At 38.2% G+C, this 18,245-nt stretch overlaps 1 protein-coding gene across 2 annotated transcripts in view; it reads left to right on the top strand.

Moving 5' to 3' along the window:
• Positions 1-822: 822 nt before the first annotated feature.
• The window catches only part of MTF2 (metal response element binding transcription factor 2), a gene marked incomplete at its 3' end in the record, with an annotated part of 36,141 nt that continues 18,718 nt past the window's right edge, over positions 823-18,245 (top strand). For both annotated transcript variants that reach the window (XM_080691986.1, XM_080691987.1), the window contains exons 1-8: positions 823-1,017; positions 1,135-1,216; positions 5,307-5,402; positions 5,633-5,733; positions 6,091-6,239; positions 11,870-11,965; positions 13,971-14,039; positions 15,090-15,213. In XM_080691986.1, coding sequence (XP_080548112.1) covers positions 5,327-5,402; positions 5,633-5,733; positions 6,091-6,239; positions 11,870-11,965; positions 13,971-14,039; positions 15,090-15,213 — 615 coding nt within the window. In that variant the 5' untranslated portion in view covers positions 823-1,017; positions 1,135-1,216; positions 5,307-5,326. The remainder of the gene's footprint in view (positions 1,018-1,134; positions 1,217-5,306; positions 5,403-5,632; positions 5,734-6,090; positions 6,240-11,869; positions 11,966-13,970; positions 14,040-15,089; positions 15,214-18,245) is intronic.

Consider the following 18,245-nt stretch of genomic DNA (forward strand, 5'->3'; position numbering starts at 1 on the left):
TATCTCTGAGCTACACCCCTAGCCCTATTTTTATTTTTTATTTTGAGAAAGAGTCTCACTAAATTGCTGAGGGCCTCACTCAGTTGCTGAGGCTGACCTCAAACTGCAGTCCGCCTGTCTCAGTCTCCAAGGTACTGGAATTACAGGTGTGCACTACCATGTCTGGTTTAATTTTATTTTGAAACATCTCACTAAATTGCTGAGGGTCTTGCTAAGTTGCTGGGGCTGGTCTTGCACCTGTGATCCTATTGTCTTAGCTTCCTAAGTACTAGGATTGTAGGCATACATTCTCAATTAAAAAAAAACACAAAAAACTCTTGGCCTGCATATTTGAATGTTTGTGATATGCACCCAAAGTAAAAATGGCTAAGTTTAGTAGAAGAGTCATGACTGTGTTTCTAATTAGTGTGAATATACCCATCTACCTTCCAAAGTTAATATATCTTAACTGTCTGTGGTAATAATTAAAGATTAAGGTTTAATTCTTAACACTTTTATTTTTTAACCTAGTAATGAGATTCAAGGCATCTTATGACCGTGGCCTACCCAGCAGCTGTTATTTTGATGACAGCTGCCCAAATGTTAGGTTGGAGTGGTTGCTGAATCCTGGCCTCACTTAGGGTAGGCAATGAATGAATATTGAGAATTGCTCTGATTTTGTTTTAGAACATAGCTGGATAATATTTGTGATTTGAGATATGTGTTCTCTTTTCCCCAATTTAAGGTTTTTAACAAATCAGTTTTTTATTAGCATATTAAAGAAATCATTGGCATAAGCTCTGTCAGTCTTATACTTGGTCTTTTATTCCCTTGAACAGAGACTCTACAGGAGCAGGTAATTCACTGGTCCACAAGCGGTCTCCTTTACGGCGAAACCAAAAGACCCCAACATCCTTGACCAAGCTGTCTTTACAGGATGGACATAAAGCCAAAAAGCCAGCATGTAAATTTGAAGAGGGTCAGGATGTCCTAGCTAGATGGTCAGATGGCTTGTTTTATCTTGGAACTATCAAAAAGGCAAGTTTTTTTTTTTTTTTAATATATAAGGTATTTTGACTGTTTTTGCAGTGAGCTTTTAATCTTAACTTTGTGTTTATAATTTTCAGATAGCATAAATATTTCTCTGTATTACAGATAAACATATTGAAGCAGAGCTGCTTCATCATATTTGAAGACAGTTCTAAATCCTGGGTTCTCTGGAAGGACATTCAAACAGGCAGGTGCTAGTTTCTCTTGAATATGATTTATACTGAAATTTTATTTTCTTAAACTTGACATTTTCTATACTTTCTGTTAAATAGGTTATATTATTATAACAATATCACATTTGAGGAGTGCTTTAAAAATTTCCCTGCATAAAGTATTTATTCTTTTTTCCTTTTTTTTTGCAAACATGGGTCTCTCTCTATATAGAGGGGAACTAAAACTTTATATTGATTTTCTTTTTCCTCTTCTTTCCTATTGTGTTCCTTTCAGCATTTTGTCTTTTGGATATTTTTGCAGGTTTAATATATGTTTGTCATCTTTTCTAGTTTCCTTTTAAAAGTGGTGGAAGCCACTGAGTTGAGACCCTGTTTCCAAATAAAGAATTAAAAAAAAAATAGGGCTTGGGGTGTCGCTCAGAGGTAGAATGCCACTGGGTTCCATCCCTAGTACCACATAAACAAACAGGGTCTCACTGTAACGTTGTGGAGAGTCTTACTAAGTAGCTGAGGCTGTCCACGAACTGTGATCTTCCTGTCTCAGCCTCCCAAGCGCGGGGATTACAAGCATGCACCACCACGCCCGGCTTACTCCTGGCCAAATTTTAAATACATACATATATAGTATGTATTTGTGTATAATATATACACAAATACATGCATGAACACACACACACAGTATTGATCCCTGGGGCATTCTATTCCAAGCTACAGTGCCCAGCTTTTATTTATTTTAATTTTTAATGTAATTAATTTTTTGTGCTATGGGAATTGAGCCCAGGGCCAGCCTATCTCTGAGCTACACCCCAGCCCCATTTTATTTTTTATTTTAAAATAGGATCTTGCCGGGCGTGGTGGTGCATGCTTATAATCCCTGCGCTTGGGAGGCAGAGACAGGAGGATCGCACAGGTTCGAAGCCAGCTGCGCTGGCTTAAGAGACCCTGTTTTGAAATTTAAAAAAATATAAAAAGATAGGTCTGGGAGTGTAGCCCGGAGGTAGAAAAGGGCTTCCAGGAACCCCACTACCACAATAATTAATTAATTAATTAATTAATAAAAATAAATAAATAAAAATAAATAAAATAGGATCTTACTAAGTTGTGGAGGGCCTAAGTTGCTGAGGCTGGCCGAGAAGCTGCAATTTTTCTGTCTCAACCTCCCAAGTACTAGGATTATGAGTGTGCAGCACCATGTCAGGCTAGGAAGATAATTTTTAATAATTTACATTAAAATTACAGGTACATAGCTAGGCATGGTGGCGCATGCTTGTAATCCCAGTACTTGGGAGGCTGAGACAGGAGGATCAGGCAGATTTGAAGCCAGTCTCAGCAGCTTAGTGAGGCTCTCAGTCACTTAGACCCTGTTTCCAAATAAAATATAAAATAGGTCTGGGATAGCTGGGCGTGGTGGTGCACGCTTGTAATCCCCGCGCTTGGAAGGCTGAGACAGGAGGATCACACAGGTTCGAAGCCAGCCTCAGCTACTTAGTGAGGCTCTCAGCAACTTAGTGAGACCCTGTTTCCAAATAAAATATAAAAAAGGTCTGGGAGTATAGCCCGGAGGTAGAAAGCCTCTGGGTTCCACCTCCAGTACCACCAAAAAAAAAAATAAAATAGGTCTGGGAGTGTAGTCCAAAGACAAACAGCCCCTGAGTTTCACTCCCAGAACCACACACCAAAAAAAAAAAAAAAAAATTTAACAGATGCATGCTTATAATTCCAGTACTTGGGAGGCTGAGACAGGTGGATTGTAGGTTTGAGAACAGCCTTAACAACTTATTGATGTTCTCTGCAACTTATTAAGATCCTATTTCAAAATAAAAAATAACATAGGGCTGGGAGTGTAGCATAGAGGCTTAGTAGTCAAAGAAGTATAAAGGATTTTTAACATCTGCCAATTTTGTTTCTGTTGTAATACACTCCTGCATTGCAGGTGGCAGTATAAATTTCTTCTTTATTTTTTTTTCCTTGTACTGAGGATTGAACCCAGGGCCATTCTATCTCCGAGCTCACCATTTTCTATATTTTGTTTTGGACCGGTCTTAGCTGGGCATGGTGGCACATGCTTGTAATCCAGCATTTGGGAGGCTGAGACTGGAGGATTGTGGTTCATGGACAACCTCCGCTACTTAGTGAGGCCCTCCGGTCTTAGCCTCCCAGATGCTGGGATTACAAGCGTGCGCCATCACGCCCGGCTTTAAGAATTAAATTTTTATCCTCGAGCTTGGGAGGCTGAGACAGGAGGATCGCACCGGTTCAAAGCCAGCCTCAGCTACTTAGTGAGGCCCTCAGCAACTTAGTGAGACCCTGTTTCCAAATAAAATATAAAATAGGTCTGGGAGTGTAGACCAGAGGTAGAAAGCCCCTGGGTTCCATCCCCAGTACCAACAAAAACAAAAACAAAAAAAAAAGAATTAAATTTTTATGAGGAAGAAGTGACTTCTTGTTTAGGTAAAAAATGTAATTGAAAGCCAGGCGTGGTGGCTCACACTTGTAATCCCAGCCAATTCGGGAGGCTGAGACTGGAGGATCGCAGTTCACGGACAGCCTCAGCTACTGAGTGAGGCCCTCTGCAACTTAGTGAGACTCAGTTTCAAAAATAAAGAATTAAAAATAGGATAGGTGGTGTGGCTTGATCCCCAGGGCCCCCCCCCCAAAAAAAAAAGGTGATTAAAGCTGGGTATTGTTGTGTATACTTGCAATCCTGGTACTTGGGAGGCTGAGACAGGAGGATCATAGGTTTGAGACTAGCCTCAGCAACTTAGTGAGCCTGTCAGCAACTTAGTGAGATCATGTTTCCAAATAAAAAATAAAATAGGATTGAGGGTATAGCCTGGAGGTTGAAGGCCCCTGGATTTCACCATAGTACCACCAAGGGAAAAAAAAAGTTTTGAAAGCCAAGTGTAGTAGCATTCACCTGTACTTGGGAGGCTGAGATAGGAAGACCACAGGTTTAAGGCCACCCTTAGCAACTTAGTGAGACCCTCTTTCAAAATTAAAAAAAGGGGCTGTTGGTGCTGGGCATGGTGGTGCATGTTTGTAATCCTAGTACTTGGGAGGCTGAGATGGGGGAATCACAGGTTCCAGGACACCCCCAGCAGTGTAATGAGACTTTCAGTGTAACCATTAGCATTCTTGCAGCTATAATCTCAAGATTTGCCATATAATTTAGAGGATAGAAAATTTATTTTTTTATGGGTTCAGATTCAGTCTGTAAGGCCAGGAACTACCTTTCTCAGCACATGGCGACAGGAAATGGAGAAAGGGAGAGCACATGTACTGTGCTCCCATCATGGAGGCTGGAAGCAAGGGAGAGCAGAGGGAGGAGGACCCACTTATATAATCCCCACGGTCACACCCCCAGGAATCACCTCTGCTATCCACACCCTGCTGGCCTACCAGGTATTGATTGTGGGGTTACAGCCCTCATGATTCACTTACATAAGCTCCAAACATTAATAAATGATCTTTTTAGGGGACATTTTATATCTCACTATAACATTAGCAACCTAGTGAGACCCAGTTTCAAATAAAAAAAAATAAAAGATCTGTGGGTATAGCTCAGAGGTAGAATTTCCTTGGGTTCATTCCCCAGTACTCTTCCCTCATATAGATAAATTTATAACCGGAATTTTTTTTGGGGGGGTGGTACTGGGGTTCCTGAAAACCCTTCTACCTCCGGGCTACACTCCCAGACCTATTTTATACTTTTAAAATAAGGAAACAGGGTCTTTTAAGCCAGGGCGGCTGGCTTCGAACCTGCGCGATCCTCCTCCCAAGCGCAGGGATTACAAGCATGTTCCACCACTCCCGGCATGGAATTTTCTACTTATATTGCAATGGGATTTGTAGAGTACATTGTTGTATACCGTATTCTAGATTTCAGAGATGAAATAATTGCTGTTCAGCCAGGCATCTAAAATTTTAGGTAGGAAAAACTCAAATGAGTAGAAGATACCATTTTGTGTACAGCATGTGTCTTGTGAAACATTATGGTCTGGTTAACAAACACTGCCCATGTGGGCTGCCCACTTAGTCATACGTGTAGTTTCGTTATACAAAATTCTCTGTGACTCTTTTTAATGTGTATTTTAAATATTTTAGGAGCCACTGGAAGTGGGGAAATGGTCTGTACAATATGTCAAGAAGAGTATTCAGAAGCTCCAAATGAAATGGTTATATGCGATAAGTGTGGCCAAGGTAAGCATTGATTTTTTTTTTTTAAATCTTGTGGAAAAGTTTTGTTACATACTGAATGCCTATGATGAAGATTGACTAAAAAATTTTACATTGGTAATTTGAAGCTATTTTAAGTTATTCATCAATTGTAAATATTTTAATGTAGGAAATACTAAAATGCCTTCTTGAAATTGTTTTTGCAGTATTTATTAATAAAATAGAATTTGCTTTATGCTCTTTTTGATATTAAGGGTATCATCAATTGTGTCATACACCTCATATTGATTCCAGTGTGATTGATTCAGATGAAAAATGGCTCTGTCGACAATGTGTTTTTGCAACAACAACAAAGGTATCTTTTAAGTGTTTGGGCTTAAGCCCTAAATGGTATTTGTAAAGCACTATCAATGTAATATGTACATTGAAAGTTTATTTATGAAATGAGCAGTGAATGCTGATTAGAATTGGTGTTTAATGTTTGACTGTGATGCTAAAATGACTGGCATTTATTAAACTGTTTTTGTGAAAGTGGTATGGGAATTGGGGCAATAATTTTAAAAACAACAAAATAGAGATGAATCAGATAGCTTGTGATATGTTAGAGATTAGAATGGAAATTTTTTCAGAAGTCTCAGGCATTTTTGAATGATAGAATTTTTAAAGTTTTAACCTTGACTTTTTCAAATAATTTTTTCCCTCTAATATATAGAGGGGTGGTGCGCTTAAGAAAGGACCAAATGCCAAAGCATTGCAAGTCATGAAGCAGACATTACCCTATAGTGTGGCAGACCTTGAATGGGATGCAGGTCATAAAACCAATGTCCAGCAGTGTTACTGCTATTGTGGAGGCCCTGGAGAGTAAGTAAATACAGTTATTTAATGGTTTTTAAGTAATTATTTGATTACCTTGTTTTATTTTTCTTACTGCTTATGACATAGGATTGATAGTGAATTGCAAAAGTAAAGAAAATGAGAGGGAGAAAATCTACCATTAGCTAGAAAGAGGGGCATATTATTTAGTAATCTGAGATAGGATTGTAGGTTTGTGGCCAGTGCACAGTAATTTAGCGAGAACTTGTTTCAAAGTTTTTTTAAAAAAGGCATTGCTCAAAGATGAAACATTTCTGCATTCAATCCTTAGTAACACACACACACACACACACACACACACACACACACACACACACACACACAGAAAAGAAAAAGTCTACCATTATTGTACCCTCCCCTCACAAAACAATCTCATCCAGATTTTGCTCATCCATATATTTAAGAAATATTATCAGAAGGCTATATATTCTGGAGTTTTAAAATGAATTGTGAATATTCATATATCTTATAAAATAAACTGTAGGAAAAATATTTACTGTAGAGGCCCACTGTCAGGTATGATGTTTGTTTAATTTCCTTGGATTTCATATTTAATGTTATCGACATTTAGAAATTTATCAGTATTATTTGGATGAGAGAGAGTTCTTGCTTAAATTACAAAATCAAGATGGGACTTTGTCAGAGGCTTATTGGAAAGTATACTTTATTTTCTACATATTCCATTTCTTATGACTTTATACAGATTGTTTTCAGAAGAAACTACAAAGTAGTTTTAGGTTTTTAACTGAAAAAAAATCTTATTCAGATATTAAAGAGCTGTAAAAGGAGTCATATCTCTAAATAAAACTTGATAATTAGAACACTAATTATCAAGGATATTTTAACTTAATCAGCTTATTTGAACTTTAGTGATAGTTTGTATACGTGCATCCATGAGTCTGTGTGTGTGTTCACTTTCTCTTATATAGGGCTCCTAGACACCTTGCTAACCAATAAATAGTTATCATTAATTATTTTTTGTGATACTGTGGATTGAATTCAGGGGCATTCTACCTCTGAGTTACACCCTAAACCCATTTTTTTTTTTTTAGTTTGAAACAGTAGTGTAGAAGGCCTCACTGAGTTGCTGAGGCTGGCTTTGAACCTGAAATCCTCCTGTCTCAGCCTCCTAAGGAGTGGGATTACAAGTGTGCACTACCATGCCTGGCTTATCATTATTATCTAGCAGAATTGTGAAAGGAAGTAATTTGAAGCGGACCATCCTTGTTAGTTATACATCCATAATTAGAGGCTTTACTATAATCCATCTTTATTGGCTCATTCAACCAGGTATGGCGCTGGACACCTCTAACCCGCTACATGGGAGGCTGAGGCAGGATTGCAAATCTAAGGCCAGTTTTTGCAATTTATCAAAGTCTTGTCACATAATAAAATAACCCTGGGGGTGGTGGCTCATTCCTGTAATCCCAGTACTTGGGAGGCTGAGACAGGAGGATCGCAGGTTTGAAGTCAGCCTCTGCATCTTAGACTCTCAGCAACCTAGTGAGACCTTTTTTCCAAATCAGAAATAAAACCAGGCTTAGAGGTAGATTTTAGGTAGGCTTAGAGGGTTATCTTAGAGGTAGAATGCTTCTGGGTTCCATCCCCAGAACCATAGAGAGAGAGAGAGAGAGAAAGGAGGGAGGGGAAGGCAAGGCAGTCAGGCTGGGAATGTAGCACAGTTGGGTTCACAGCAAGGAAAATAGCCAGAGTTTAATCTCCAGTATACAAAAATACATATATATTTCAAGTCAGCAGTTTTATTTCCCACTTCTATGACCCATATTACAGTAAATTTTTTTAAATCAAATCTCCTTTGCTATTGAACTTTTTTTTTTTTTTTTCCCAGTACTGGGTGTTGAACCCAGGGACATTTTACCTCTGAGCTACACCCCAGCTGTATTTTTTATTCGTTTTTGTTTGTTTTTGGTGGTACTGGGGTTCCTGGAAACCCTTCTACCTCCGGGCTACACGCCCAGACCTATTTTATACTTTTTAATTTTGGAAACAGGATCTGTTAAGCCAGCACGTCTGGCTTTGAACCTGCGCAATCCTCCTGTCTCTGCCTCCCAAGCACAGGGATTACAAGTGTGCACCACCACACCTGTCTATTTTTTATTCTTTATTTTGAAACCAGGTCTCACTAAGTTGGGGAGGGCCCCACTAAGTAGCTGAGGCTATTTGTGAACTACAATTCTCCTGTCTTAGCCTCCCAAGTACTGGGATTATAAGCATGTGCCACCATGCCTGGTGCTGGTGAACATTCTTTATGGCATGATTTCTAAACTCTGTTTTTGTCATTCTCAATTGTTTGAAAGTTACTTTTGTGGGTGTGGTGTCTGTAATCCCAGTATTTGGGAGGCTGAGACAGGAGAATCACAGACTTTAAGACAACCCCAGTAATGTATCAAGACTCAGCATTCTAGTGAGACCCTTTTTCAAAATAAAAAGGGTTGAGGGTAGAGCTGGCGGTAGAATGCCCCTGGGTTTAATTTAAACTTCAGTACCATCTCTGCCACACATACACAGAAAAGTTACTCTTGAAATACTCTGTTATACTGGGCATTGGTGGTACACGCCTGTAAGTAGCAAGGCTCTCAGTGACTTATTGGGACCCAGTTTCCAAATAAATATTAAAAGCTAGGGCTGGAGCCCAGTAGCTTGGAGACAGAACGCTCCTGAGTTCAATCTTTAGCACCATAGATAAAGATTTTTTAAAAATTCTTCATTCTTATTTATATCTGATCTTATGGAATATTACTTTGTGATTCAACTCAGCTTTTGGTCACTTGGAAGCTTAGAAAACATTTTGTGTAGTTTTAAAAAACTGCTTATTTGAGCCAGGCGTGGTGGTGCACGCTTATAATCCCTGCGCTTGGGAGGTGGAGACAGGAGGATTGCGCAGGTTTGAAGCCAGCTGCGCTGGCTTAAGAGACCCTGTTTCCAAATTAAAAAAAAAAATGTATGTATGTATGTATGTATGTATTATGTATGTATGTATATAAAATGAATAGGTCTGGGAGTGTAGCCCAGAGGTAGAAGGGCTTCCAGGAACCCCAGTACCACCAAAAAAAAAAAAAAAAAAAAAAGTTTACTTGAAAGAATACTGATCAGGCTTAGCCATTAATCCTTTCCTTTGACCCATTTAAAGCATTACCTAAAATAAATATAAGTTATTATGGACTTAATTTTATGGGGCAGGTCATTATTCTTTAAATATTGCAAGGATGGGAAATGTATTTGATTGCTAATCATTACTTCAGCTTCAGAATTTAGCAGAATATGCCGGGCATGGTGGCACACGCTTGTAATCCCTTTGCTTGGGAGGCTGATAGAGGAGGATCACACAGGTTTGAAGCCAGCTTCAACTACTCAGTGAGGCAATGCATTGAGACCCTGTTTGCAAATAAAATATAAAATAGGCCTGGGAGTATAGCCCGGCGATAGAAAGCCTCTGGGTTCTCTGCTCAGTGCCACTAAAACAAAGAATTTAGCAGAATACATGAAATGTAGTTAATTTTCACTAGCCATTTGATAAATGATCTGATTTAATAGGAGGCTTATCTTTGCTTATGTATAGCTTCCTCCTTTTCTGGTACTGGGGATTGAACTCAGGGATATTCTGTCTCCGAGCTACAAGCTACACCCTCAGTGTCCTATATTCTTTTTTTTTTTTTTTTTTTTTTGGCACTGTAGATGGAACCCAGGGGCATTCTACCTCTGAGCTATACCCCCAGCCCGGTTTTTTATTCTTTTTTCTTTTCTTTTCTTTTCTTTCTTTCCTTCCTTTCTTTCTTTCTTTCTTTCTTTCTTTCTTTCTTTCTTTCTTTCTTTCTTTTTTTTTGTGGTACAGGGATGGAATACAGGGGGCATACTACCTCTGAGAAAAAACCCTCAGCCCTATTTTTTATTCTTTATTTTGAAACAGGGTCTCACTGAATTGCAAAGGGCCTCACTAAGTAGCCAAGGCTGTCTGTGAACTTCACTCTAGGGGGCATTCTACCTCTGAGAAAAACCCTCAGCCCTATTTTTTATTCTTTATTTTGAAACAGGGTCTCACTGAGTTGCAAAGGGCCTCCTTGCTAAGTAGCTGAGGCTGTCTGTGAACCGTGATCCTCTGGTCTCAGCCTCTCAAATACTGGGAGCCAGCATGCCTGGCTCAGTTTTTTTATTCTTTCTTTCTTTCTTTCTTTCTTTCTTTCTTTCTTTCTTTCTTTCTTTCTTTCTTTCTTTCTTTCTTTTGCAGTACTGGGAATGGAACCCAGGGGCATTCTACCTCTGAGCTACACCCCAACCTTATTTTTTATTTGATTATTTATTTTGAAACAGGATTTCACTAAGTTGTAGAAGTCCTAAGAATCTGAGGCTGGTCTCAAACTTCTATCCACTTGTCTCAGCCTCCCAAGTACTGTGATTACAAGTGGTGGCACCACTACTGGCTTTATTCTTTGTTTTTTGTTCTTTTTTTGAAAACAGGATCTTACTGAGTTGCAGAGAGCCCCACTAAAGTATCTGAGGCTGGCTGGAAGCCTGCAATCCTGTCTCAGCCTCCCAAGTACTGGGATTATAAGCATATGCCATCGCACCTGGCCTTTTTTTTGGGCGGGGTACTAGAGATTAAACCCAGGGGCTTTCTGCCTGTGTGCGTACCGGTACCCCCAGCCATTTTTGTTTTTGCTGAGTTGAGCTGTGTTGTTGAGGCTGGCCTGAGCCTGTGATCCTCCTGTACTAGAATTATAGGCATGTGCCAACATTGTTCAGATTATGGTTTACAGTTAATGTAGGACTCTCTTGTAGGAAGAAAAAATTTTCTTTGAAAATAATTTCTTGTTTTCTTATAAGGGTATCATCATGAGAAAAGAATATCCTTAGATAAGATCTCTGTGCTGAAACAATACTAAATGTATCAGAAAGCTTTTATGCTCTATATGGTTTATAAACTGTACTTATTTCCTTTTCATTGTAATAGAGAAGAATAATAGAAACACAGTAAAGATAGTAAATGAAGCGTTCATTTTGGAAGCTGCCTAAGGCCATTGGTATTTGGAGTAAACAATGGTGCCTGTGAATCTCACTTCTAATATGTAGAAAAACTGACTTTAAAAAAATCTCAGAGTTAGAACCTGATTTGACGGTGTGGATCAGTAGACTTATTCAGGAGGCTGAATTAAAAGGATTTCTTTTAGCCATGGAGTTTTGAGGCCAGTCTGTGCAAGAAGAGAGAACTCATTTCAAAAAGTGGAAAGGAGAGAGAGAGCTTGGGTATGTGCCAAAGTAATGTAGTAGATATTTCAAGGTCCTGGGTTCAGTCTTTAGCACTACTACTGGGGAGGGAGATTCTAGGCTTTTGCTTTGAGAAAAATTCTTTACTATTGTAGAAGCCAGCATTATTGACTAGGAATAGTAAATGTATCTTTTAAGAACTTAATAAATTCCCATGGGCAGAGAGTGGAGGGATGAAATGGTTGACATTACAAATCTACATGAGAAAGAAAAAAAAAAACTAAGCATAATGCTTTAATCAGAACTGTATCTGGATAATGTCACTGATTTTTTCAAAAATGAATTTTTTTGCTCATTAAAAAGTAATAATTTTAATCTTAACTTTTTTTTAATAGCTGGTATTTAAAGATGCTTCAGTGCTGTAAATGTAAGCAGTGGTTTCATGAGGCTTGTGTGCAATGCCTTCAAAAGCCAATGTTATTTGGAGATAGGTAAGAAGGACATTTGAACCTTACTGATTAACTTTTGTGACTTTTTGTTATTTGTACAGTTTGAATAATTTTAACAGTGATTTTGTGCTTTTGGGTTATTATTCTCAAAGCTTTTAAGTATTGTCAATTATTATATTTATTCCTGTCACTCTCAGAGTGCTCTAAAACCAAACTTAACCACCCTCTTTTCAGAAAAAGTATCTGTGCCCCCTCCCATTACATCTTCTTTAAGCTCATAAAGTGATGAGTGACAAATTTGTGTTCATTCATGTGTCTAAGTTTTGTTTCAGTATCTTCTAGGGAGTTGGTATCACCCACTTTGGGAACCTGTACTTTAAAGTATTCTCATTAATGCCTTCCTGTAAAGAACCTCAACTCTTTAGGTTCTTTTTTAAGGCAGTTCTTTAAATTCTGTCATGACAGAAATGGTAAAGGCTAGAGGGCCTTGTTAGACACACAATTTATACCTAAAAGGATTTCTAAGGCAGGCATGATGTTGTACATGTCTAATCTCAGTACTTGGGAGGCTGAGACAGAGGATTACAGGTTTACTGCCAGTCTCAGCAATTTAGGGAGGCCCTCAAACAACTCATTGAGACCCTGTTCCAAAATAAAAAATTAAATAGGACTGGGGTGTAGCTCAAAGGTAGAATCCCTTAGGTTTCAATCCCCAGTACCACACACACACAAACAACAACAAAAATTTTTTTTCTTTTTCTTTTTTTCTGTGGTACTGGGGATTGAACCCAACAGGCATTCTACCTCTGAGCTATACCCCAGTCCTATTTTATATTCTTTATTTTGAAACAGGGTATCACTATGTAGAGAGCCTCACTAAGCAGCTGAGGCTGGCTACAAACCTGCAATCCTCCTGTCTAAGATTCCTAAGTACTGGGATTACAAGCATTTGCCACCACACCTGGCTCAAAAAAAAAAAAAAAAAATTCTAAAAGCAGCTGTAGGGATTATGTGGAATAGCAGAGTGACTTTAGGAAGAAAAATTAAATGTAGAGCACTAGATTTGGCATTAAAAGTCTCTGGATTTAGTTGGGTGTGGTGGCCCACACCTGTAATCCTGGTACTTGGGAGGCTGAATCAGAAGGATGATTTAACAATCTAGTGGGGCCTTGTTTCCAAACAAAATTAAAAAGGGCTGGGAGTATAGTTTGGAGGTAGACTATCATTTTGGCTTTAGGAAGGTGGGCTTATCTTACCAGGTTATTTTTAGACATGAATGATGTATATAGGGGCAGTCATCACAGTTCTTCAGTTTTATATAAAAACTAATAGTAAAGCTGAGTATAGTGGTTCAGGCCTATAATCCCAGTACTTGGAAAGCTGAGGCCAGAGAATCACAGGTCTGAACACAGTCTCAGCAAGCAGTGAGTCTCTTATCAACCTAGTGAGACTCTTTCAAAATAAAACAGGGTTGGGGGTGTAGCTGAGAGGTAGAATGCTTCTGGGTTCAATCCCCAGTGTCAAAAAACCAGTAGTAAGTAAACTTTGAGTACATATGAATTTCTGTGTGAACTTGAAGGGTCTCTAATGCTTAAAAAGATTGTCTTGCTGGGCGTGGTGGTGCACGCTTGTAATCCCAGCATTCAGGAAGGCTGAGACCTGGAGGATTGCGGTACGTGGACAGCCTCAGCTATGTAGAGAAGCCCTCTGCAACTCAGTGAGACCCGGTTTCAAAATAAAGAATAAAAAGTAGGGCAGGGGGTGTAGCTTGGAGGTCAAATGCCCCAGGTTCCATCCCCAGACCCGCAAAAATTAAAAAAAAGAAAAAAAGATTGTGTCTTTCCCTCATGTAGGAGCCATTTCATTATTTGTTGTTAATTGGAAAATAAATTCCTTAAGCCACAGTATCATGATTGAAAGTACTTTTTGCTTTGAGAGTCAGTCCTTACATCAGCTGTAGCATCTTCATTTGCTGAATTTTCACTATAACTGTTCAATAATTTTTGTGTATCCTTTATTCATCAATACGAAACTTTTTTCCCCTTAGGTTTTATACATTTATTTGCTCTGTCTGCAGTTCTGGACCAGAATACCTCAAACGCCTACCATTACAGTGGTAAGCCTAGACATTTCTGTTAGGAAAAAAAAAAAAAAAACCATTATTATTAAATCTACAAGATGAAAAGCTCTCTATATATTGCTTGGATTAAATAAAACTTTGTTCTTTATGCCTGGTTTTATTTATTTTATCTATCCTCAATCCTTATGCCATCCTCACCAAGGATTTTCTATTTTTATTGCTTAGTTAATAAACCTATTCATTTTGGAATGGCTTAAATGTAGCTTTCAGACATCTTTTGTATCTTACATTTTTATTCAGGTTTTTAGTTCTTTTATGCCTTCATAATAGCATACAATAGAAAGGGACTTAGGTTAAATACCTATGTTTGCTTTGGTGTTGTAATTCTTATGTGTGATAAGTGTGAATTTTGGAGATTTTATAATAAAATACTTAAGTATTTACAGATTTTTATTGTCTTTTACATATTTTAGGAACAGATAAGATTTAAATCATGAACAGGTAAAATAAAGCCTGGTAAAATATGTTTAGTAGAGCAGTAAAGTTGCAAAAATCTTGACTATAAATTATTTTAAAGTCAAATCCTTTCTGAATGTATTTTAAAAAATGAGATAGCCAGGCGTGGTGGTGCACGCTTGTAATCCCAGCATTCGGGAGGCTGAGACCAGAGGATCGTGGTTTGTGGACAGCCTCAGCTACTTAGTGAGGCCCTCTGCAACTCAGTGAGACCCGGTTTCAAAATAAAGAATAAAAAATAGGGCAGGGGTTGTATCTCGGGGGTCAAATGCCCCTGGGTTCCATCCCCAGACCCGCAAAAAAAAAAAAAAAAAAAATAAATAAATAAATAAATAAATAGAAAGAAATGAGGTATTTTATAGTTTATAATTACTATGTATAAGTAAATGTTTGGCTAATGTTTTTCAGTTTTTTTCATATGTAATAATTTATTGTATTGTGAACCGGACTTTGAATAGTGTTTCTCTGTCCACCTAAGTGCTTTTAATTTGGATTTGTAATTATTGGTTTTATAAAGAAACCGATTTCTTAACAATAACCAAAAACAGTTTTTGTATATTTTGATTCTAGGGTAGATATAGCACACCTATGCCTTTACAACCTAAGTGTTATTCATAAGAAGAAATACTTTGATTCTGAACTTGAGCTAATGACATACATTAATGAAAACTGGGATAGATTGCACCCTGGAGAGGTAGGTGGTATTAGAGCTAACCTCCTTAGCTACTAAGCTATATGTATAAGTCTGCACCTAAAATAGAATTTTATTGTTTTGGGAGAGAAATAATAATAGTTAAGCATATTAGGACTAACCCTTTTACCCTCTAATTTATTGCCTGTTGACTCTGGAATATTATAGATGGAATTTGATTCTTCTATATTATGAATTGAGAATCATTATAGTTTTCAAAGATACAAAAAGTCCTTTGTTTTGGGTGTCTTATTCAGGGTTTCAGCTCCTTTTCTTCCAAGTTTCCCATAAACTTACATATGTAACCAATATTCCTCTTTCCTATCTTATTTGCATTCCCATAAGACATCTCTGACTTCCAGGAATGGCGGGATCCAATAATTAGTATTACAATAATGAGTTTTAGAGTTATGCTACCTGAGTTGGAGATTATTCTCCCTCATTCTGACATTTTATTTTTCTTCTCATTTGTGAACTACGACCATTTCTGCTGGTTTTAAAGAGTTTTTTTTTTTTTTTTTAAGGATTATAAGCATGGTTATACCAGGCTTATAATGTACAAGCTTGGTTATACAAGCTTGTGAGCCTAGTACTTGGGACACTGAAACAGGTTCGTGGCCAGCCTCAGCTACTTAGTGAAGCCCTCCGCAACTCAGTGAGGTCTTATTTCAAAATAAAGAATAAAAAATAATGCATATTTGCCGGGCGTGGTGGCGCACGCTTGTAATCCCCGCGCTTGGGAGGCAGAGACAGGAGGATCGCGCAGGTTCGAAGCTAGCCGCGCGCGCTGGCTTAGGAGACCCTGTTTCCAAATAAAAATGTAAAAATAGGTCTGGGAGTGTAGCCCGGAGGTAGAAGGGCTTCCAGGAACCCCAGTACCACCAAAAAAAAAAAAAAATGCATATTTATTGAAAGAGATTTTGAAACTATGATCTAGCACAGAGTGGAAAGAAAGAATATGTTTAATAGTTATATTATCTTTAGCATTTATTTACTTAGATTTACTAAAATACAGGTTATTTATTGCCAGGCATGGTAGTTCATGCCTGTAATCCCAATACTTGGGAGTCTGAGCAGGAGGGTCACAGATTCATGGCCAGAATGTGGTAACTTGCTGAGACCCTTTATCAAAATAAAATAGGGCTGGGGGTATAGCTCGGAGGTAAAATGTCCTTGTTCAATCCCTAGACCCTCCTACACACACGTCACAATACAGGTTATTAACTACTTGGGTGAAAACTGTAAATTTATATTAGTATATGCATTTTAGTCATACATTACTTTTTGAGGAAAAATTGTAAAATCATTTGAAAATTTAGGAAGAATTTCTGCATCTCTAACTTAGATATGAGAGAATTTATAGAGCTCATATTAAATAGAATATCAAGGTATTTTGGGGTTTGGGGATTATATGGGGAAATCAGGGAGAACATAATTCACATTTATTTAGTAGGTAGATAAGCTATGTAAAAACAAACAAATGCCTGCAGGATACTTAAGTAAAATCTAGGATAGCATTGAAATTCTATGAGTATAAAATGTTTTGAATTCTAGGTATTGAGTTTTAATACTAACTTTTGTCAAGCCTTCTGTTAAATTCTTACTTAAAATGAAGTTTGAGCTGGGCCCGGTGGCACAAGTTTATGATCCCAGTACTTGAGAGACTGAGATAGAAGGATCACTGTTTCAAGACGAGACTCTCAGCAATCTAGCTATATCCTGTTTAAGAAAAAAAATAAAAATAAAGCCGGGTGTGGTGGCACGCATTTGTAATCCCAGCATTTGGGAGGCTGAGATGGGAGGATTGCAGTTTGCGGACAGCCTCAGCTACTTAGGGAAGCCCTTTGCAACTCCAGACTCTGTTTCAAAATAAAAAATAGGGCTGGGGGTGTAGCTTGAAGGTAGAATGCCCCTGGGTTCCATCCCTGGTACTGCCAAAAAAAAAAAAGTGGGGGGTCTAGGGGTATAGCTCACAGTTACATTGTCTCTGACACTAGTCCCCAGTACCACCCAAAAAAAGGTTGATAGAAAATGAGTGATTTATAAATTTTTTTTTTTTTTGGTGGTACTGGGGGTGGAACCCAGAGGCTTTCTACCTCCGGGCTATACTCCCAGACCCATTTTATATATATATATATATATATATATATATATATAAACTTTTTTTTTTTTTGGTGGTACTGGGGTTCCTGGAAGCCCTTCTACCTCTGGGTTACACTCCCAGACCTATTTTATATTTTTATTTGGAAACAGGGTCTCTTAAGCCAGTGAGGCTGGCTTCGAACCTGCGCGATCCTCCTGTCTCCGCCTCCCAAGCGCGGGGATTACAAGCGTGCGCCACCACACCCGGCTCCCATTTTATATTTTATTTGGAAACAGGGTCTCACTAAGTTGCCTACAGCCTCACTAAGTACTGAGGCTGGCTTCGAACCTGCGCGATCCTCCTGTCTCAGCCTCCCAAGCGTGGTATAAATTTGATTGAATTTTAATAAGCTAATTAGTAATGAGAGAAAAAAGGAGCTCTTAGCAATTATAGTGTTCCTTATAGTCACTTAGTACTTGATAATAGATAGTGGCTTTACATATAAAAACTCAGATTGCATTTATTTTAGATGCTATTATATTTTTTTTGTGGTACTAGGGATTCAACCCAGGATTATTCTTTCTCTGTGCTTCATCCTTAGCCTTATTTTGTTTATTTTGAAACAGGATCTCTCTATGTTGCTGAGGTTCGCATTGAACCTGCTCTCAGCCTCATAGGTACTGGAATACAGGCATGTACCACCATGCCCTTTATGAAAAAAGATAAAACTTTAATGTAAAAAGATAAAACTTTAACGTTTAGGTTTTTTTTTTTTTTTTTTTTTTTTTTTTTTTGGTACTGGTGTTCCTGGAAAACCTTCTACCTCTGGGCTACGCTCCCAGACCCATTTTTTATATTTTTTTTAAATTTGGAAACAGGGTCTCCTAAGCCCAGCGAGGCTGGCTTTGAACCTGCGCGATCCTATCTCCACCTTCCAAGTGTGTGTGTGTGG

Source organism: Muscardinus avellanarius (genome assembly GCF_963383645.1).
Source record: "Muscardinus avellanarius genome assembly, chromosome: 3".
NCBI lineage: Eukaryota > Metazoa > Chordata > Mammalia > Rodentia > Gliridae > Muscardinus > Muscardinus avellanarius.